Raw genomic sequence first — 23,335 nt, forward strand, 5'->3', positions numbered from 1 at the left:
AACCAAAGAAAGCTGGTGTGACGTAGAGTTAGGGACTCATTTTCGCAGTGCAAAGTTCTGGTTGAAACCGCTGCCGATTATTATCAAAGTCAGCGATAGCTTTCTGGAGTTCCGCTGCGCTACCATTCAAGTTCTTCTTTTAGATTTGCCGACTAATATCCCAGGCAACTGAAATTTGTAGCATTTCTAAAAATGCTAATTAAGTCTTTTGTGATAAGATACTAATGACAAAATTGGCATTGAAGCATACTTCGACATTAAACGGAAATGTACCTATAGTATGCGCACTTCATACAATTCTTGTCAGTAATGTTGATGACATTACCAATTTTTCATAAGGAGTTTGTGTAAATTGACCTGTCAATTTTACTACTATATCCGCTTCCCAACAAACAGTACTCAAGCGGTTTGGAAACTTGCCTTAATCGGCAAAATGCAGATCGATCAGATCGGACTTCACAAAAATAGGATAACATGACGCTACTGTTGTTGGGTATCGTTTACTTACAACAAGAAAGATATGATGTGAATATGAAAGTTTAAGATTGCTTTGAAGATTAACGTGCAAGAAGCTAAACTATATTGCAGTAGGCTGGCGCGGGAACTTATAGAGCATGACTGGTAGTCAACCTGGTAACATCTTCCGTTATCCTCGATGGCTTAGGACGCAGTTGTAGCTCCACCGAGCGGAGCTACACCTGTAACTTTTTACGACCTGAAATTTTTGTCGAGATAATAATAGTTTAATTGTACTTGAATGTGTTGTTTATCTGTTATTTTTTCCGCGTCCATACTTAATCAGAGTAAACATTGTTGGATTCGATCCAACAAGTTTGCCCGGTCCCTACATCCAACAAATGGAGGGACCGAGAACAGGCGTCAAGCCTTCCGTGTTCACTCATTGCATAGCGAGAGCCACGAATTTGGCAGTCTTTATGCCGTGACGTAGCATATTGGGATTTATTGGCCAGTCGCCCGACTACAAGCTTACGTGATACGTCACGCCTGCTGTTAAAAGAACTTTTCATGTCCGCCGCCTTGGCAGAGAGCGGCGCTCGCTAACACCCCAAGGGCTAGATTTGTAAACAAATACCGTAGAAAGTGGCCGGAAGGATGGCGGCGAGGGAGCTTAATTGTTGCAGGTTAAACCCCCTCCACTTTCATTTTCTACTACTTTAATTGTTTCTACATATCAGTTAAACACAACAATTACCTTACGCTATGTTTTATCTGGCTTCGTTGTCCACGTTTGATTGCGACTAGCAAAGAATCGATCCATTCAGATCCCCTTGTTCTTCTCGCTCGGTAACATCTCCTCACCTTGCTTCGACGATTGCATTTTGATTTGGAAAGCACACCTTCCGACTCCTTTTGAAGGTTTGTAAATTATTTATTATATAGTTATGCAATTCACAAATATGTGCAATGGAATGGATACAGGCATGCCGGTATTTCGAAATTATTGTTATTATTAATAATTTAAAACATACATACACATGTCAGGAAAGGGAAAGCGAGAAGCAGGCTGGCAACCGGAAGGGGCACAACTCCTGCCTAGTCGAGTCGTCCTATTACAAAATACACTAGCTTATTTTCCCATTTAAACGAGAGACTGATACGTTGACATGTTTTCGTGAAACAAATGCCCAAACTTCAGAGTGCAGACAAGTTGCTAAATCTGTCTATCCTGGTTTCAGAAATCAGAATCGGCGTGAAGCGAAATCTCTTCCAGCGGCCGGAAGTTGTTTTGACCTCACGACTAGTTTCTTTGACCCCATGGGTGTTCATTCAGTCGAGTGTTTATTGTAATTTATAATATATACTGCCCATAACACTAGCAGCCTTAACTCTCTTAACACCTTAACCAGAGCGGTTGCCAATGCAACACGCTCTGGTTGAAACTCTTGATTAAAATAAATAATGCACGTGGTTGTGTTCATACTGTCATTCTGTCCTCTAATTCAATATTGTAGTATCTCCGTCTCTTGTGAACCAGTGCGTTATCTGTTTTTTTCACGGCCTGAACGTTCTTTTTTTTTTTGCGTGGAAGAACGAGAAGAAGAAGTTTGCTCTTGAGATTCCACGCGCCGTGGTCCTAAATGTCGCCGCGGGAACATGGCTCCTAGAGATACGGTGATGCCTCCAAAACCCAGCTCAACCCAGAAGCAGCAGCCCGAGGGGCCTCAACAAGTAAGCCCCGCGCTTCTTGAAACCACGCAGTGTCCTAACTTCCTGGATAGAACTACATTGGAGACTACGGCGGCCTATACATCAGTTTGCCTATACGTTGTATGCTCGATAAGGATGTCTCGCAATGCTACATTTTGTGTCTTGATTTATGTTTATCAGTTGATCATGAAGTGAAAATTTATTCGTTGGATGTGGATGTTTCACAGTCTTTTACATACGGTGATGCTCTAATAATATCACGCGTGAATATTCTTAAGCATTCGAGAGAGAGAGAGAGAGAGAGAGAGAGAGAGAGAGAAAACACATTTTTTCGACCATCGAAGTGGTTGCTCTTGAGGTCGAGTGGGTGGTGTCCGCATTCCAGGACTCCACTAGCCATGGCTGCTCGACGTACTTGCTGGACGAGAGCTTCTTGTCCCATCAGGGTATCGCCGGTCAGCTGTACCTCCCACCGCTCAAATGACGTGCTAGGGGTCTTTGTGTTGAGGTTTGTCCTCGCACCCCCACGAGAGGTGAAAGAGCGTAGGGCGCGTGTCGCCACACCTAGGGGCAGATGCCGCGATATGTATGTGGGAGCATTTTACTGCATCTGTGTAGGTTTGGAAATGTGTTGGTCTGAATAAGTCGGAGAGCTACTGCATCTTCAGTGCTGATCTTTCTGTGAGGCGGAGGATAAATCCTGCGGTTGAGTTGTTGGATGTCGAGTCGGTCGCAGTAATTAGATGGCAGGGGCATGAAGGTAAACGGTGGGGATTGATGAGACGATTGGTCTTGCCCCGCTCGGTTGATTAGCGCTCGAGTTAGGGCGTTCGCCCTTTCGTTCCCCTCCAGACCCGCGTGGCCTGGCGTCCACGTGATCTGATGGTATTCTTGCAGCCTCGGGCCTAGAATCTGAGCCGCCAGCAGCGGTGTTCGTCCGTTGGTAAATTTACGGCAGGTGTGTTGCGAGTCGGTAACGGCATGGACTTCCTTGCCTACCGTGTCTTCTTGCTTTATTACCAGCGCCGCGGCTATGGTCTCAGCAGCAGTTGGGGTCTATGCCCTTACGGAGGCCGCGAGGGTCAAGGAGTTGTCTCTCCAGTTCACGGCGGCTACCGCGATGAGGCCCCCTACAGGGCACGCCGCCACGTCCACGTACGTTACGTACGGGTCAGCCTTGAATTGTCGGTGCTATGACGCGAGCCTTGCGTCGTCCTTCGTGGAATTCATGACTCATATGCTTCGGTATCGGGTTCGCCTTGTTCTTGCCTCTGACCTCAGGCGGGAGTGATCGTTGCCCATCGAGGGCACGGAGCTCCGTTGCCGTTCCTTTCCGGTGGAGGATGGCTCTGCCCGCCGCCGTGTCCTGTAGTCTGGCCTTTTGCGAGGCCATAACCGCGTCCGACAGCTCAGCGAAGGTGTTGTGGGTCCCGAGGGCCGCTAACTTCTCGTTTGAGGTGGTGACAGGGAGACCCAGGGCTGTTTTGTACGCACCTCTGATGATGGCATCGACTTGTTCTTGGTCGCGTTTGTTTAGTGAGTGGTAGTGATACGGCATGCTATACGTTATTCTGCTGATCACCAGAGCCTGGACGAGGCAAAGCGTGCCCTCTTCTCGCATGCCCTTGCGGCCTTTTGTCATTCGTTTGATAATCCGCGAGATCTGGTTGGTGGCAGACCTTAGGGTTTGGATGGTGTGGGAGGCTTTCAGGTTGCTCTGGATCCAAAAACCCAGAATTCTAGCCTTATTGCATTCCGTGATTTTCTGGCCCACAAGATAGGGCCGATAGGGCCGATAGGGCCGATAGGGCCGATAGGGCCGGGGGATTTGTAGATTCCTCCTCCGTGCACTCGTATCACCTCGGACTTCTCGGGCGCGCAACGCATCCCGCTCGGTGCCGCAAATCTGTCCACGGCCGTCGCGGCCTCTTGAAGGGTCGCCTCTTTTCGCGCTAGGAAGCCCTTGGTTGCCCAGAGCGTGATGTCGTCTGCATACAGGGCGTAACCTAGGTCGGGGATCTTCCGCAGCTCTTTGGTCAGCGCTAGCCTCGCGACGTTGAAGAGAATCGGGGAGACTATCGCTCCTTGCGGTGTTCCTTTGTTCGGCGCGTCGATCGTATCCGGTCAAGTCTGGCCTATTCCGATGCTTGCCGTCAGGCCCGTCAGGAACGATTTAACGTAATTAAAGATGCACTCCCCGCAGCTGATGTCGTTCAGTCCCTTGAGCATGGCCTCGTGAGAGATGTTATCGAAGGCCCCTTTTAGGTCGAGTGCGAGCAGGAGGTGTTCTCCTCCCTTCAGGGTGCCCTTGAGAACTTCTTCCCTTAGGATTAGGAACGCATCGTGCGCAGAATGTTCCGGCCTGAAGCCAAGCATCGTGTGCGGGAAGAGGTCACCGTCCTCTATGTAATGTTGGAGGCGAGTTTTGATGACCCTCTCGTACAGCTTGCCGAGGCACGAAGTCAGCGAGATGGGACGCAGGGCGTCGATCGCGGGCTTTTTGCCGGGTTTGGGAATGGTCACGATTTCCGCGTGTTTCCACTCGTTTGGTACGTGGCCCTTGCTCCAGAGTTCCTCGTTTAGGTATTCGGTCAAGTCCTGGATGTGCATCGGCCTCAGGCTTGTAATCATGACATTGGTGATTTTTGTCAACTCCGGGAGCAGTGTTGCGCTGTGAGGCTCGTGCCGCGGCATACACCTCTTCCTCCGTGATGGGAGCGTCCAGTTCTGGTCTTGCTTCTCCTTCGTATTTTAGGAGGCAGGGTCGTATGGGGTCGCTACCCAGTTATCTGGTTTTTAGGGTGTCAATCAGATCCTGGTCGTTTTCGGGTAACTTGTGAGCGATTTCTAGAAGCGTTCGACTGGTTTTCGATTTCGCCTTGTCGGGCTCGGTCAGGCAACGTAGGATGGCCCACGTCTGCGCCGTACTCAGGGTACCCTTGAGCGGCGGTTTCCGGTTTCCGGTTTAACCGCTGTCGCTACCACCGTTTGAGGAGGCCCTCACGGGCTTCCCACAGGTGTAAGAGCCGGCGGTCGACTTCGGGCGTCTCGACCGTGCGCTGGATGGTTTTAGTGGTTTGAATGTGGGCGTCGCGGAGGTGCTGCACCCATTCCGCTATGTCCGTTATACCGTTTTCGGCTGGGGGGTTTCGGCGTAGATACCGAAATGCTGAGGATGTAGTGATCATTAAAATTCAAACAGCGCTAAACGGCAGGACCAGAATGAGGAGGAGACAAACACGGCGCTGCCCAATGTTTCGCCCAGGTGCGCCTATGAGTATTCCCTTACATTTTTGACAAATGACAGGTCTGGAAACGTGTTTCGACTTACACGGTTGCCTACTCGGGTTGGTTGGAGGAGGTTGGTTATAAATTCAAGGCCCATTCGGGACCGGGACCTTGAGCAGCTCGCCGAGGATTCCGAGCTGAAGCACCGCAGGCCGCTTCGCCTTGGCCTTCCGCCATCATTGTCGTCGTCTTCTTTCCTCCTTCCGGGTGGAGGATGTTTTTTGGTGGTAGTGCTGTTATTCTTTAGCTTTTGCTTGCACTCGCGAGACCCCGTGGCGTGGGCTTCGCCGCAGACGGCGCACTTGAGTGAGCACTCGTGGTCGTCCGTCGGGTCGTGCGTCCCGCAAGCGAGGCAGATCTTGACGTTCGGGGTAGGACAAACGTCTGATCGGTGTCCCATGCGCTGGCACACGTAACATATTTGTTTTGCGGGCTTGTAGGGGTGGCACTCGGCCTCCCCTTCGTAGTAGTAGTCGTATCGTGGAACTACGTGAGAGCTGAACGTGATCATGGCCGTCTTGGTCTTTCCCAGCATGCGGGCCTGCACGATTTCCACGCCTTGGGTCCTCACCCTTAGCTGAGTCATAAGCTCCTCGGGCGAGGTATCCGGGTCGATTCCATTAATGACGCCTCGGGCCACTCCGTCCGGTGCCGCAACGTAAGAGTTGGCTTCGTAAAGGTAGCCGCCCAACACAATCCGCGTGATCTTGCGCGCAGTATCCGCGACCTCCTGGATCTAGGGTACTAACAATAATTATGTTGGAACCGGGTCTCAAGCGCACGATGAAATGGGAATCGTTAACTTTCCCTCTGCAGGTGGCCGAGACGGCTTTCGAGATTTGGTGGTTGCTAAAACTCTCCACCTGAAGGCCTTTCTTGGGTTGAATGATGAATTTGAAGCCGCTACGTGGCAGGGAGGCGGGGGGGGGGGGGGGGGGGGGGGGAGTCGTCGCCTCTTTTTAAAAGAAGGCTTCTTTGGTGCCCCAGCGCCTGCAGCTGCGTAGGATGTTGATGATAACGCGGTGGCGGAGGAGGTTGATAGCGGAGAGATTACCCTGCCTGCCACGCACACTTGTTCGCCTCTGGCGAGCTTCTTCTTCGTTCTTCGCTTGAGCTGTAAAGACCAATTGGAATAAGGACATTCTGTTGGCGTCCCTTGCGAAAGGTCCTCTTCCATAATGGCAGGGTTTTCATGGTGATCTTCCGAGATGTCTTGGAAGCCCATGGCTGTAGATTCTTGCGACGAAGGCCCGGCGGCAGCTCGAATAATAGCACTGGGGGCTGGTGGGGCTGTAGCAACAACTCCACCGCCACTCCCTCCGGTAGAAGTAGAAGCGGCCGGATGGGGATCAAGCAATGTGCGCCATAGTGAGTGTCCAGTAATCGTAGCAAGCGAGCAGCGGCAAATAATGTTACGAGAGCGGCGTTTGTGGGCCGGAACGTAAGAGCGGATTTCAGTTTCAGTTTCAGCTTCAGTTTATTCTTCATTCAAAAAACAATGAGTAAATAACAAAATAGTATGCAGACGAGTTTGCACAATCAAGACTGTGAAAATGTTATTTTAAAAGAGGAACATTGCCTAATGAAATGCACATACTCTAGGTGGTTCTTCTATCAAGAACGCCGGAACGAGCTCCCTCAAGTGTTTTTTTTTATGCCTCTTATCTCTCGCAAACTTGTCACACCGTGCAGACTGTGACGCGCTCGCTCAACAAACCTCGAGTTTTGTTTTAGATGCTTCCACAGTGGGTGAAGTCCAGCTGTAATGAAATGCCTGACCTGATAGTGGCATTTAACCATTGCCTTCCAGCACAGCGGCCCAATTTTCTAAGCATTAGACCACGATCGCCGTTTGAAACGTATGACGCATGCATTACGTGCCAGTTTCTCACATCATTCGATCCTTGTGACAGCGCTTCGAAACGCTGTGTCCGACTGCGCTGCTTTCGGAATTGGCCCAAATTTTTCGTCAGACAATTAAATACTTGCGCCTTCTCAATACCTTCCAGATACCTGGAACAAGTACAAAGTACGTGTAGTCCAGCTATAAGGCTATCGGGGGCTTTAAAAATACTCGCAGCTCTACCTGCAGCACCCGCGCAGTAGCATGCAATCCAGCTGGAAAAATATATTTGCGGCGAATTAGATACTTCTGTACGCCATTGGCAGTAACCATCACGTACTTGTTGGTTACTGGTTTTTAATGTTTTTTTACATTGCATTTCTGTTTGCTGGCATAATGTCTAAGCCAACTTGCCATTTTCTTCGCTGATATATTGTTTTCGTCGGTCCTGAATCAGTGCCTGTGCCTTCTGCTGCTACCCTCAGACGGGGTTTAAGGCCCGTCAAGTTGCTGCGAGCAACTTTTTTCTTAAATCCCCCATAAATTGTATGTTTATGGAAATAAAGGCATATATACGTGTCAAGGTCGGCGCTGGCGCTATCAGTAAGCTACAGTGGTATAATTGCACTTGTTTACGTGCCCCCAAACGCACGTGACACGAAACGCCGCATTGAAGCACAAGGCTTATCGCCAGCATCGCACTGCATGACCCGTGTGCCAATTATGAATGCATGTATAAGTACTTTGCCTAGCGCCCGAGTCCTTTCTCGACGCCGAGAACACTGCGATCGCGCTCCCGGACACTCCTGGCGCCGCAGTGAGCATATCGCGATTGTTCTTAGCTGCACATAATTAGACGACACGCACCTAACCGACTGCCCGGCAGGCGCAGTTCGTTGTCGCATGCAAGGGCGAGAACGAACGGTGTGCCGACGTCCTAACGCCGACGCGTATATTCTTGCGTATATTCATGCGACGCCTATACTCCGTTCCATACATAGTAGTCAACGCTGTGGAAGCCACGCAAGAAGTTCGGTCAAGAAACGTTATCACTCCGCGCTTTCCGTCCGCGCTTCGCTGCGCGCCAGCAGCGTTCGCTCGCACGAGCGAACGTGAGGCTCCTCGCGATGGGTTGCAAAAAAAAAAGGAAAAAAAAAACGGAAAAGAGCAAACGAGAAAAAAAATTTAAAGTTCTAAAACAAGGCGTGAGCAGCCGCATACAACAGCCTGTTTATTTTGAAGCATTAAAACTTGTTTCGTTTATTACTGAGCCTATATAAACAACAGTTGCGCAAAAGTGCGGTCAAGAAACATCGAACTACATCCAAGTGCGAGCGAAGCCACTGCAAGAAGTCTCGCTAGCCTCCACAGCGTTGACTGCTATGCGTGGAACGGAGTATACATTCCCCGTGCACGCGCCGCCGCGTATTTCAGTGCCTACAGCTAACCAATAAAACTGAGAGAGCACGTTACGAAAGCCACAAAGTGGAGAGGAGATGAGCGGCGGGAGAAAGCACTGCGGTAAGTATAAGGCGGCGGTGCGTCGCCGGGACACAGTTCGACGCGCCAAATGCGTATCGAGATATGCATGTCGGCCCTCCTTTATAAATGACACTGAATGGAACGTTACTGATGCAAAGCGCGCAAAACTAAGCATTCTCCTGAAAGAAGTTCCACATTCTCATACGCGTTAGTATACAGCTTAAGCTGGGAAGCGAAAACAATAACACAATGCAGCTGACGTGAAGTTTGGACTACACTCAAATTATTTCGTTAAATCGGGAAGTTCGTCGAATCGAGAAAGCAATTTTTCGGTCTTTCGAAATCTGAAATTGTAACGCAGTGACACGCAGACACGCAAAGGCTACCGCGGCATTGTATTTGCCGTTAATCCAGCCGCCGGCACATAAACAGTGAAATAACTAACCACCGCCGCCCTATACCGAGGCGGTGTTGAGTCGGCTGTTCCGTGCAGCCACGTCAAAATAAAGCTAGGGATGTGACCATGGCGTCTAGATGTTTTAACGCGATAGCTTTGGAGAGCACGTTTGAAGAAGTCCCTGCCAGTGCCAAAATTAGAAAGAAATCGCCGCTTATTTTTACTCTATTTGGGAAAAAACTTCGTTAAATCGAATTCGGCCAAGTTTCTTTCGTTAATTTGGTTTGATGATAACGCTAAACCCTATGAGTACCTGCCAGGGAATGTAAATTTCTTAGTTAAATGGGGAACTTTGTAAAGTCGGGTTTCGTCAGATCGAGTTTTAAGTGTATTTGCAATAGCAAAACAAGACAAATTACTTCACGTGGTATTACGTCATATCTTTTTCTGCTTTTCCCTCCCGCGTTTTAGCAGATGCGCCGCTCGTGGAAGCTAAGCTGATTCAGTGTTCGTTCCAAGAAACGAAATGTTCTGTCAAATGCTGCCGCGAACAACTCCCTGCAGTGAAGCACGTGCAGACGCCCCGCCCCTGTATCATATCCTTCGTTGCCACAAGATAAAAAAAAAAAAACCTGCCAGTTTCAGTTTCAGTTGTAGATTATTGAGCATTGTTTTTCACACAATGGTATGTTAAAATACAATGATGCGATATTCATATACAATGATAGTGGTTACACAAGAAAAGATAACTAAAATGAAACAGTAAAGAAAGATGCAAGGACAGGAATTAAAAGCTGCTGAAATAGCAACTTGACGGGATTCCTCACCCTGATATTTCAGAGCAGCTTGTCAGGAAACAGTGAAATAAAAAACATGCGCGTAAAAAATAACAATCAGTAAAAAGTGTAATCAACAAACAGTGAAAGAAAAATACACATATCAAAGATACATTACATATTGAAGAAAAACACATCACATATACAATGCCGCGGGCGTGACTTTCTCCAGCATGGCACGCCTGCGGCGTGCTGCCTTGGCTGCTGTGTTGCAGTGGCAGCCCTAGACGAGGTGACGACGGGCAGCACGACTACAGCTGGTGTCGCATGATGCGTCGGTGCTCAGGCGTTGATGGCGAATTACGTAGCGGCGCCATGCCTCAGCATGTTGGCGAGGAGTTCGAAGCCCGCTGGCGGTGAGCCACGGAACATAGGACTTTGACTGATCCGCGTGATGGCGGAAGGCAACGGGTACGACTGCATGCTGTAGTACGAGGCTGACATGCAGGATTAAGAATGGGGGCGAAACAGCTATGCGTAGCTTTGGGAGAGGAGACAACGGGAGACGATCATGAGAACAAGTGTGTTGTCCTGTCTTCTAATATTATGCAGCGATCTTTCGCACCAATGATATTCCATCTAGCCATAAGCAAGCCTTGTTATGTACTGCAGAATCCACGGATTCCGTCTGGATTCTAAGATGCGGGGTTTTTCTCTGCTGAACGGGGTCTCATGGAGAATTGGCATTCTATACACTACCGACAGCTAGTGATAATGATTGGCTTTCAGAGCACAAGTCTGCCCTCGCCTCTATGGCCTCCCAATGCGTACAGACATGGCGGAAATGCCACACTGAACCGCTTTTATGCAAGCAGTTCCTGCGGTGAGCAGTGCGTGTTTCGCTAGGACGCAGTTACAATAGTTTTGTTCATACCTGAACTTTCGGTTTGCTTTATTTTGGCGCAGGGTGATACTGACTCAAGTACCGACACTTCAACTGCCCAGACAAGCAAAGGACAAGAGCCGACTGTACATACGCATGATGTTAAGTCTGTATGACAAAGCTAAACCCAACTGTATGAACAAGTGCTGCCGCCTCCTGGCACGGAATCTATAAAATTTCACACCTGATCCCGCCGGGGCTGAGAAAAAAAGAACCCTCTAATGAACTCATTTATTCAAAATCTTGCTACGCAATATTGCTTTGGGGTACAACCACCAGAACAAATTACATGAAATTGGTTACCTTACCGAAAATAATTATTCCCTAACATGCAAAAAAAAAGAGACTGTAGGTGTTTCGCACATTTACTAATAGTGCCACTGTTCCAGAAATACGACATGCTGTGAGCGGACTGCGTATACTATATGGAAATTTTTCTAGAAAGAAAAGAACTCAGGCATGCAAAGGAGTGAATGTAACCACTCTGGATCAAGAACGTCTAATAGAAAGAAAAGGAAAATTTCTTGCTACACAGCGCACAACCTAGACCAAAAAATAACTGAAAGCATACATTTGGCGAACAGTCCACCGAAATAACGAACAGATGCAGTGAATATACACCCTTAAAACTTCAACTACATTTAAAAAAGTAATACAAGATTGGTTACATAGAGAGGATGTATACTATGAAATTGAATAAATGAGCTTATAAAAGGAAAATGTTTCTGCCATCAATTGCATATATCTTATTTTCAGGATCCACCTGACATGATTTCTTTTTTTTGCATCTTTGTATTAAGACAACTATGTTTGAAGGTGTGCATATCCAGTTTCGAGTTATTATTTTCATTTTATTTCGCATAACTTTAGCACACAGTTAGGATGTGATGTATTTTTTTGTGCGCATGCTGTTGCTATACATGGCTCTATAAGCCTGATGAAGTTTTTGTATTTTTGTATTTTGTATAACTTTAGCACACAATTAGGATGCAAGAAATTTTTGTTGTACGTATGCTGCTGCTGTATGTTGGTCTATATATTTGAAGAAATTTGAATATAACGATTATACACATTACTACCATGATTTCTCCTTGTAATCAACGCTGTTGGAATTTGCAAAATGATGCGTATGTATGTACTCTGCTGTCGTACTTGTCATTTGCGAGGGCTGAGACCTTTGTCAGGATTTATGCCTTTAGTCGTAGCCCACCCTGGTTTGAATGAACGAGAAATAAAATTCAAATTCAAAGTCTTTTACGACGCGCACGTTAAGAGGATGCCCACATTTAAGCCGACCATATATCGAGGTCCATTTCGACCGCGATGGCAACTGATTATCGCGCGGCCACGAACGAATGCACCGACGCCAGCCGAGGTCCACGCTGAGAATGGATCCGAATTAGTTTTTACTTTTATTTCACTCATACTGCAGTTATAGAGATCATCTCAGGTAGGACGAAAGCTCAAGCACTGCCCCTTCAAATGCAACGACCATCAATCGGACGCAGGTCATCGGCGGTGCCGTTGTGCCGAGTGGGACGAGGGAAGCTCACGCCCCGATTGCAACGCCGGCGCAGCCGCAAGGCGGAGACGACGCAGCACGCTTCAAAGCGCTCACCTTGGCTTGCATCTGGGGACTGCTGCCCGGAGGGCTGGCGGGTGTTTCGATCGCCTACGTCCTGTGGTCCGTGGTAAGTGGCACTGCAGTAAACCGTGCGGAGATTCGTTAACTTCACTTCACTTCACTTCACCTCCCGCTGTTATCAACCCGTAGAAAACTATCTCGCATATGTCTTTTCCATAAAATATACTACCATAACACATACTTACGTTCTATTTTTGTCCAACCACCACCATACATTTCATCTCGCATAGACCACCGCCAAAAGGTAAACATTCCGCACTGCAACACCGTCGGCTTTTCATATTCATTTCTTCCCCAAACGAGCAAAGACTGGAATAACTTACCCGCATTACTTACAAGCATTATTGACACCAATAACTTTAAAAGCACACTTCAAAGCTTCATGTTATAAATTATTGTTGCGTTTGCTTGTTCTGTATAATAACTGCTTTTATGTCATTGTTTTACATTTTGGCTTGTATTTTTATATCGTATGTTCTTTCCTTTCTTTATTTTGTTCCACCATGTATTTTTGCCACGCTCACAAGTTTCTATTTACCATTCTTATTTTGTATACGATGTTTTTGCCATGTTGTTTGCCTTCCTTCTTTATTTTTGTGATTTGCCTCTGTACTTACTTACTTTGCCCCTCCCCTCTGCAATGTACAACTGTACCTTGAGGGTATAATAAATAAATAAATAAATAAATAAGGCTTAGTGAAGCATTGGACCTGGACTGGTTGGCGACGCTCCGTACCGAAAAAGAAAGAGAGAAGCCCCCCCCCCCCCCCTCTCATTGCAATCCATACAGCAGACTTGTACGACCTTGCCGAATCATGCCCCAATTTCTAGCTGGAAAGCATATATGGGGCAAAAAAGGAGTTACACAGCAACTCGTAATGCCAGTTGTTTTTTGTTTATGTTTATAGTGTTTTTATGTGTTCTGTTAGTGACAAATACTGTGTATTTCCGCAAATATCAACTAGGCCAAGAAACAGTTCTTTCAAGCAATTTCCCGTCTTCCTTGTTCTTTTTCAAGTTGTTGCATTAATGATTCGTTACTGACCGTAAATAAATCTAGCAATTTCGAACTTTTCCTCCATATATGGCATATAACATGGGCTCGATTTCCAGGGAGCTCAAATGTGGTGCAGCGTCTGGCGGTACCAGGGTATCGGGAAAGCATGTGTGTAACGCTTGTGAGCAGTTTAGTTATCCCACAAAGCATTACCTGCATATTTTGTACGCTGAGGATGATGCCTCAAAATTCTGATTATAGTGCTAGAAGCTTAATCCAAGGCACAGCCCCGCAGGGGCGTCTGCGCAAGCAGGCGTTTGGTGTGTTGCGACACCACGTACCCGAGCACACGAGGGTTGGACCCTCCCGCGCGTAGCCGTGCGCGGCTTAGCCGTGTCCGGGGAAAGGGGGATCCTGGAGGTTGAGCCGATGCCGGGTGTTCGGACCTTTATGGCCCCCCGGCGGAGGCAACACGCCTCTTTGGCCTCTGCTTCACGTAGACGGCACCCCCGGACTGACCCACCCGGGGGAAATCGGTAGTTGCCTTTTCCTGTCTCTCTCTCCCTATTAGCTTCGTCTTTCTCTTACTTTCCACCTTTCCTGTCTCCTGCTCTCTTCTTTTTACTTCTTTTTTCCTGGCGGCAAGGGTTAACCCTGTGTGGATAGCCAACCTTGGTTATTTCATATTTGGTTATAGTAGTAATGTACAGCTGGCGTTTGCAGGCCGTGTTTCACAGGTCCTGCAGCGTCCCCTTGTAGGACTCCACGGTGGGTGGCTGGCGTTACTGTCGAAATCTCACATATGTTTATGGCTACCTCCTTCCCTTCACTCCCTGATCGCCCTCAGAAAAGAGGGCGCACCGATGAAGTATTCAAATTTTTTGGTCGGCAAAAAGAATCTTTCCCTCGTTTCCACGTTATCCATTCTGAAACACCAGCTAAACCAGTGCGAACAATTTCTCCATTTCTTGTATCGAAGTCCCTTACCGAAGTTTTTAGTCCAGGATATAAGGCGTCGAGGATGGCTAGCGGTGACCTCCTCCTGGAGCTCCGTGATCACAAACAATTTGAGAAACTGCCTAAACTTGTATCATTTGGGGAGACCCAAATAGTAGTATCCCCGCACCGCACGATGAATACCTCCCGCGGCGTTGTCTCAGACGATGATTTGCTGCAGCTCTCTGAGGCTGAACTCTTGGAGGGCTTCAGTGAACAAAATGTTATAAATGTCAAAAGAATCAAGATGAGGCGAGATGGTAAGGAACTTGCGACCAAACACCTAATACTCACCTTTAACTCAAGTGTCCTGCCCGAGTCCATCGAGGCCGGGTATATCAAGCTCCGTGTTCGTCCATACATCCCTAATCCCCTGCGTTGCTTCAAATGCCAGCGTTTCGGTCACAGCTCGCAGAGCTGCCGAGGCCGCCAAACCTGCGCTAAATGCAGTGCTAATGAGCACACTTCTGAATTGTGTGAAAACTCTCTCCACTGCGTAAACTGTGAAGGCGAGCACGCTGCATACTCGCGGTCGTGCCCGTCTTGGAAGAAAGAAAAAGAAATAGTTACGATTAAAGTAAAAGAAAACATAAGTTTCAAAGAAGCACGCAGGCGGGTATCTTTCCTGCCAAAGCACACCTTTGCCGAAGTGGCGCGTCAGGGGGCAGCGCCACAACGGCCTCCGGCGGCTGTCCGTCCCACACCCAGTGAGGCGGCAGTGACGCCATCCGCCCCCTCGGCGACTGCAGCTAACGCTGCTACGCCACCACAGCAGGCGGGGCCAACGACCACGAAGGTGGGCACAGCCGAGGCTACCCCAACCTCCCCGGCCCCGTCCAGCGCTGGCAACAACCGGCGCAGCCAGATCCCTCAGGGAGCCCCACCGACCTCCGGGCTGGTGGGCGCAGGGGTCTTGCCTTCCGAGGCAGGACCCTCACAGAAAACTTCTCGCTCGCAAGAGCATGTGTCCGGCGCCTCGCAAGAGGCAATGGACACTTCACATGTCCTCACGGCGCGCCACGCGCCTAAGGAGCGGCGAGGCTCCCTCGAACGCTCCAGAAAGGGCAAAACCCCAATTACAGGGCCTCGAAAGAGCTCTGTAATTTAAGGCATAATTTTCATTTCCGTACACACAGCACCTATTCACCTCCAATATGGATACACAAATAATTCAATGGAACATTAGAGGTCTTCTTAGAAACCTAGATGATGTACAAGAACTCATCCACAAACACAATCCAAAAGTGCTGTGTTTACAGGAAACACATTTAAAATCTATACACACACACTTTCTCCAAAAGTATGTTACATTTCGCAAAGACCGCGAGGATGCTGTCGCATCATCTGGCGGTGTAGCCATTATTGCTGACAGAAGTGTAGCGTGTCAGCTTTTAAAGCTCCAAACGGCCCTTGAGGCCGTGGCCGTTCGAACCATACTTTTAAATAAACTCATTACCATCTGCTCTTTGTACATACCACCACATTATCAGCTTCACAGACGCGATTTAGAATCATTAATAGATGAGCTCCCAGAACCCTATATGATTCTCGGTGATTTTAATGCACACAGTAGTTTGTGGGGCGATCCACGCTGTGATGCGCGAGGTCGCGTCATTGAACAGATGCTTTTCTCCTCTGGAGCATGCCTCTTGAATACAAAGGAGCCTACGTATTTTAACCTGGCTAACAAGTCATTTTCTGCCATCGATCTTAGCATTTTATCGCCGACACTTTTACCCTATTTTGAATGGCATGTGCTTAACAACCCGTATGGGAGTGACCACTTCCCAATAATCCTAACTACGCCGAAACAAGCCCAACTTCCTCCGCAGGTACCGCGGTGGAAGGTTGACTCAGCCGATTGGGAGCAGTACCGCACTCTTACACATATGACCTGGTCTGAGATGTCCGGTATAACCTTAGATGACGCTGTTGCATATTTTACAGCTTTTATACTTGATGCCGCATGTAAATGTATTACTCAAGCGAGCGGCATGGGTTCCAAACGGCGTGTTCCCTGGTGGAACGATGCATGTAGGCAAGCACGGAGGGACCAGAACAAAGCGTGGGCGATGCTTCGCGATTCTCCAACAGCAGAAAACCTGGAAAACTTTAAACATATCAAATCCCAGGCAAGGAGAACGCACCGACAAGCAAGACGAGAGAGTTGGGCGAAGTATATAGCAAGCATCAACTCGTACACAGATGAGAGCAAAGTATGGAATAGAGTGAAAAAAGTCAATGGGCAACAAACATATTCCCTGCCTTTAGTAAATAGCCACGGAGAAAGCCTGGAAGATCAAGCCAACTTTCTTGGTGCACATTTTGAATACATATCAAGCTCCTCGCACTACTCCGAAACCTTCCTAAAGTACAAAACGCGAATAGAACAGCAAAAGTTACAAAGAAAATGTGATAAAAGTGTGGCGTATAACGAAGCATTCTCCATAGCAGAACTGCAGGCAGCACTGAATGATTGTAATACATCCGCCCCAGGCTCAGACCGCGTAATATATGAGATGTTGAAACAACTACCCTCCGAAACACAAAAAACCCTCCTTTACCTTTACAATGTTATATGGTTTTCGGGCGAGATCCCCTCTGTTTGGAAGGAGGCTACTGTAATTCCAATTCTAAAACACGGAAAGGATCCTTCCTCTGTATCAAGTTACAGACCAATAGCATTAACAAGTTGCCTCTGCAAAGTTTTCGAAAAAATGATTAACTGTCGCCTACTACACTTCCTCGGATCAAACAAATTACTCGACCCATACCAGTGTGGGTTTCGGGAGGGTCGATCCACCAATGACCATCTCATACGTATCGAGGCACGTGTCCGTGAAGCTTTTGTTCATAAGCAGTTTTTCGTATCAGTATTCCTAGATATGGAGAAAGCATATGACACTACGTGGCGCTTTGGGATACTGAGAGACCTCTCACAGTTAGGTATACACGGTAATATGTTCAATATTATCGAAAGTTATCTGTCTAATCGCACATTCCGTGTTCGAGTGGGCAACGTTCCGTCACGGAAATTTGTACAGGAAACTGGAGTGCCGCAGGGCGGGGTGCTCAGCTGCACGCTCTTTATAGTAAAAATGAATTCTCTTTGTCTACACATACCACGTAACATCTTCTATTCAACATATGTTGATGATGTGCAGATAGGTTTTCAATCAAGTTCTCTCGCAATCTGTGAGCGACAGGTCCAGCTTTGTCTTAACAATGTCTCCAAATGGGCTGATGAGAACGGGTTCAGATTGAACCCACAAAAAAGTACCTGTGTCGTTTTCTCCAGAAAAAGAGGCCTGCACCCTGATCCTGAAATTGTGTTGCATGGTGAGCGTCTGCCCATAAACAGGGAACATAAATTCTTAGGCATAATCTTAGACGCGAAATTAACCTTTATACAGCACATAAAGTATCTTAAAAACAAATGTATGAAAACAATGAATATCTTAAAGGTGCTGTCACGCACAACCTGGGGCAGTGATAGAAAATGTCTCATGAACCTATATAAAAGCCTCATACGCACACGACTAGACTATGGAGCCATAGTTTACCAGTCGGCTACTCCAACTGCTCTGAAGATGCTAGACCCTGTACACCACCTAGGAATTCGCCTATCAACAGGGGCCTTTAGAACAAGCCCAGTGGAAAGCCTTTACGTTGAATCGGATGAGTGGTCACTTCATCTGCAGAGAACATATTCGTCGTTCATGTATTTTCTGAGAGTGAACGCAAACAGTGACCACCCCGCGTATTCCACTATAAATGATTTGTTCAGTTAACTTTTCCGCAACCGGCCCACAGTGGCAAAGCCTTTCTCACTGCGTGTTAGAGACATAGCTGAAGAAACAAGGGTTCCACTGCTTGAATACCACCTTATGCCCCCTGTTATACGGCCGCCGCCCTGGCAGTGGCAACCTATACACTGTGATACATCTTTCGTAGCTGTTACAAAGCGCGCGCCTGTCGCGCATATCCGTATGCACTTCCTAGAATTACAGCACAAATATTCCTCTCCTGAATTTTTTACTGACGCATCGAAGTGTTATTCTAGCGTGTCCTACGCAGCCGTAGGCCCATCTTTTTCGGTTAACGGTGTTCTGTATCCTAGCACAAGTATTTTCACTGCAGAGGCCTATGCGATATTGGCCGCCGTCGAACACATTAAAGAAAATAATATCCCAAAGGCAGTTATATACACAGATTCATTGAGCGTCGTAAACTCTTTGAAAACTGTCAAAAAATATCAAAACCCTATCATTGTATCTCTGTGCTCAGCATTACTAACCACCTATGCATCCAAGCAGCAAATCGTGGTTTGCTGGGTTCCGGGGCACCGAGAGATAGAGGGAAACGTGTTGGCTGATCAGCTAGCCACATCCGTCCACGCGAACGCTTCCAATACTTCCACGACTGTCCCTGTAATGGACCTCAAGCCCTCAATAAGAAAAAAGTTAAGGGCCTTCTGGCAGCGCTTGTGGGACACACAAACAGAAAATAAACTACATGTTATCAAGCCGTATCTTGGTAACTGGCCGCCGGTATCGAAGAATCGCCATACAGAAGTGACACTTTGCAGACTCAGGATAGGCCACACATACAGCACACACACATACCTCTTGTCCGGTGGCGATCCACCCATGTGTGATAAATGTGGTGAGCCACTTACCGTGCTTCACATCCTGCTGCAATGTACTGAATTAGACGCAAATAGAAAAAAGCATTTTCCATTACCACACCGGCAACAAATTCCACTTCATCCTCTTATGATTATAGGCATAGAACCGCTCTTTCAATATCAATCCTTGTTAGAATTTTTAAAAGATGTGCAAAATTTTCATGTTATATCACCAGGAAGTCCGTAGCACGGCCTCTTACGTGAGGTCTCGGCTGCGGTAACTGCATTAAGAGAAAGCACCTGCCTCCCAGCTTTTGGGCTCAAAGGCCTCCCGGAGGCACAGGTGCTATTTCCATGTTCTTGCATTTTAGCACCATGTTCATTTATCATGCATACTATCTCCATAGACAACTACATGTATCACTATAATAATTTTATTCCATATATCATTTTACGCTTCTATGATACGGATTGATTTTAGGCCACTTTACAGCCATGCTACATCCCACCATCGCCATTCACAAATCAGCGCTTAACCCAACATTATAAGTCATGGCGCTCTTTGGCCACACCTGGCCCTTGCGCCACTAAACAACACACATTCATTCAATCCAAGGCACATAGTTGCGTTTTTATACGCGGAGCAAGCTTCGAATTGTGAATAGCTCCACAAACAAATTGGTAATTATTTACTATACTAATTAATTTTAATCCAACATATCGTTGTTCTTTTGACGTGCAACGTCAAAACTTCGGTAAAACGTGAAAGTTAAGTGCAGGATGTTAGTTTTCTTGTACCACACTATATGACTGTTAAAGGGAAGGCGAACCCAGACCCAAAATGCGTAAAGATCTTTTTTGTTTTCCACATGAACCGCCTTCAAAATTTGTCAGAGGGAGTCACTTGCTAAAATCACATGTAGCGAAAACATGTTATACTATAATCACATGTAGCGAAAACATGTTATACTATGATCGCTTACATATTTGTAACCGTACAAAACCCACGTACTGTACTTTGGTATCGTTGTGCAAAAAATAAATAAAAACAAAGTGGTAATCAGCTACACATTCATGAATGTGCCTCGGGCACAGATGGCACCGCTTTCGCACCACGCATGACGCAATCGTAGCTAAACATAGCCTCGCGCCCGGCGCTAAGAGAGTCGTAGCTCGCCAGTACGTTTGTCGATAGTGAGCGGATGTGGTGATGTTTGAAGGAGCTTACTGAGCCATAGTAGGCATAAGTCATAAAATCCAAACCGGAGCTCATCAGCAGTTATATGACCTATAAGTGTGCAATTTGTTGCAGACATTTCACTACTTCTCGGATATGGTGCCCCTGCGTTCAACACTTAAGATCCAGAAACAGCGAGGTGAAACGCACGCAACAACACAGAGGGACACTCCACCCGTTTGACCCCTGCAGAACGTGTCTGCGTTCATAGAGAGCGCAGACGTAGGAAATTGAGACAAGCCTAATAGTCCCAACCATCTAAGGGTGCGGGGGGCTCGAGCGGCGCATGGCATTCTCGGGCGCCACCAGTAGAGGGTGGGTTATTATTTCGATAGCAGTTATATGGACACTTCAGGCGAATTTTTGCTGTCGCCGTCACCGTGATGTTTCGCGTAAAGTCCAAGGGCGATAACAGCGTCGTCGAGCGCCGCATTCTGTGCGAGGGGAGCTGACGGTCGCGGCGCAAGGGAGGAAAGCGGGGAGTAAACACGCCATCTTTTGTTGCGCAAAAGGTCCTGGGGGCATGGGAGGGGGCGGCATGGTATTCCGGCAGGAACTGCGTATTGCACGACCGCGCCCAAGGGCCACCGATGATCGCGCGTGGAAGAGAGGAAAGCGGGGAGGAAACGCGCTCTCTTCCGTCGCGCGCATGGTGTTGGGGGAGGAAAAGAAGGGGGGAGGCGTTGTACTCCGGCAGCAACTGCGCATTGCGCGGCCTCGCGCTCCCTGTCTTAAAAGTGATCTGCGTCTTGGCCTGAGTGCAGGTGCAATGGCGGCCCATACCTCTGTGCGTTCGCCCCTCGCCGCTCAGTTTGAGTTGAAGCGATACACAGCACGAAGGTCACTTCGCTCACTGCTGCTGCCACGCTTCCTCACGCCAGCATTTTGACAGCCAGTGCCCGCGGTCATCAAGTGTGATATGTTTGCCTGTGCGCGCTGGCGGCATGCTTGGTAATTTTGATAGTAAGTGAATGTTTGCAAGCCTATACGGCCGATAAAATTATTATCAGGGTCCTTCAACACCTTTCATTGAAAACATTGAAGGACCATGCTACTATCCTTACTTTGCCTAGATCTCTACGCATTTGCTGTCGTAATCGGTGTGTCGCCTTTTGGGCGAAACTGCGACTTTCTTTTTGTACCCTAGTGCCAAAACAGCCTCTGCAAAATAAACGGGCCCACTCGAATAGGGAGCGAACACGACGTCGAAATTTGACTGTAAGACCCACACTAGCTGTAACGCAAGTTAGGCATTAATCTTCTCAATGCGGGTATAAATGTAACTTGTGTAGTTGGTTACGCCATTTCTACCCTATTGCCGATGGATCTTCTCCAGCAGGCACAACACGTTTCACGTTCCCAACTGCGGCTGCGTCCTTTATACAGCCTACCCGACTTTCTATTGTTTTTTGTCGTACGGAAGTACCCTCGATGCCAGATGTAAAAATGATCAGGGTGTTAAAATTTTTCGTGATGTGGTATGTTGTTTTTGCTTTGTGAAAGGAATAGTTTACTGCAAAGGTCGTAAACTCACTCACACCTCTTACTCTGCATGCACATTGGCCATGCGACACCCTCCCCAGTTTTTGCCAAATAAGAAGTCAGTGCACTCATTTCTCCCAGAATAGCAGGCAAATGTTCTAGGTTATATACATAGAACACGCCCATGAAACTTCAGGGTGCTTGTAAAGGTAATTTACTTGATCTCTCTGCGGTATTACGTGTAAAAAACTGCGATCTCATTAGGAGGCACGTCGTGGTGGGGGACTTTGGATTAATTTTGACCACCTTGCGCTTTCTAACATGCACCCAGTGCACTGTGCACGAGCGTTTTTGCATTCCGCCTCCATCGGTATGCGTGCCGCCGCGGCAGGAATCGAATCGGCAACCTCATTTTCAGCAGCGGAACGCTATAGCCATTGAACTACCGTGGTGGGTAGTAATTTACAAAAAAAAAATTTCTCTCATTCAATTACCGTTAAACATTACCAGCACATGATTCATAGCACATGATTCATAGCACGGTGCCCGTTGCCCTGCAAGTTAAATTTTTTTGCCACAGCTGCCCACGGAAAACGGAAACATTGCGTATAAAGTTTGTAGGATGCATTCGAGCACTTGCTGAAAAGGTGTCACATTTAGCGTACACACTGTAAACTTTGATTGCACATCAAGCATATATAAGAAATCCCCAACCCCCTGCCCCGCCTCTCGGCCCTCACATTCTTAAGTTAGAGGAAGTTTATGAATCGGAACATACTGCTGAGTGATTCGGTGCCTCAAGATCCCTTATGCCTGAAGCGTGCTAGACAAAAGAAAGAAAAAAAAGCACTGGAAGAAGCATATAAGGGGTTGCTTTCTGCTGCGGCAGATGGCCAGGTACCTGGCCATAGTTTTCTTCCTATATTTGGCACTAACAATTTATGTGGGCCAATGTTGCGAAAGTTTTAAATGTCATTGTACAGTGCTCGAGAAAAATAAACACCCCGACTTTTTCTTCCTGACATATTTATCCAAGTGCGGGCACAAAGCTAGTGATTGTGGTCAAAATGAAGCCCGCCGACGCTATAAGGGCTTATAGTCTCGCTTCAGTGGAGGGGGGTCATAGGGCGACAACCAGTATAGAGCGCGCACACTCGCATATGCTGATACATAATCATGACCATATAGAGCTAGCAGACAATGAAGCTTAGGAAAGCATAGGGCGATTTGTTGTGATTGAAACTGAAATGTAGAAAATAATAAAGGAAAGGGAAATGAAAGTGGACGAAAAAAATTACCGACGATTACGTTACTTCCTAATGCGAAATTTGAGCGCAGCAAATAAGCTGTTTCAGCTTTTCGATAGATTGAGGCAAAGAAATCGAGCAACACATGTATGCGCTATCACAGAATTTTTTTTATTTTTCACACGTATTCCTTTAACAAAGACTCC

General features: G+C 47.4%; 1 protein-coding gene across 6 annotated transcripts in view; it reads left to right on the forward strand.

Annotated features, from left to right (window-relative positions):
- LOC139059127 (beta-adrenergic receptor kinase 1-like) overlaps positions 1-12,547 on the forward strand; it is a 56,843-nt gene extending 44,296 nt beyond the window's left edge. For 2 of the 6 annotated variants that reach the window (XM_070537059.1, XM_070537057.1), the window contains one exon: positions 10,922-11,139. In XM_070537059.1, the coding sequence (XP_070393160.1) occupies positions 10,922-11,072 (151 nt within the window). In that variant the 3' untranslated portion in view covers positions 11,073-11,139. Of the gene's footprint in view, positions 1-2,050; positions 2,191-10,921; positions 11,140-12,406 lie in introns of those variants that run through there. The other 4 variants (XR_011513938.1, XR_011513937.1, XR_011513941.1 and 1 more) reach the window with 4 other exon arrangements.
- Positions 12,548-23,335: the final 10,788 nt, after the last annotated feature.

The sequence above is a fragment of the Dermacentor albipictus genome, chromosome 4, assembly GCF_038994185.2.
Source record: "Dermacentor albipictus isolate Rhodes 1998 colony chromosome 4, USDA_Dalb.pri_finalv2, whole genome shotgun sequence".
NCBI lineage: Eukaryota > Metazoa > Arthropoda > Arachnida > Ixodida > Ixodidae > Dermacentor > Dermacentor albipictus.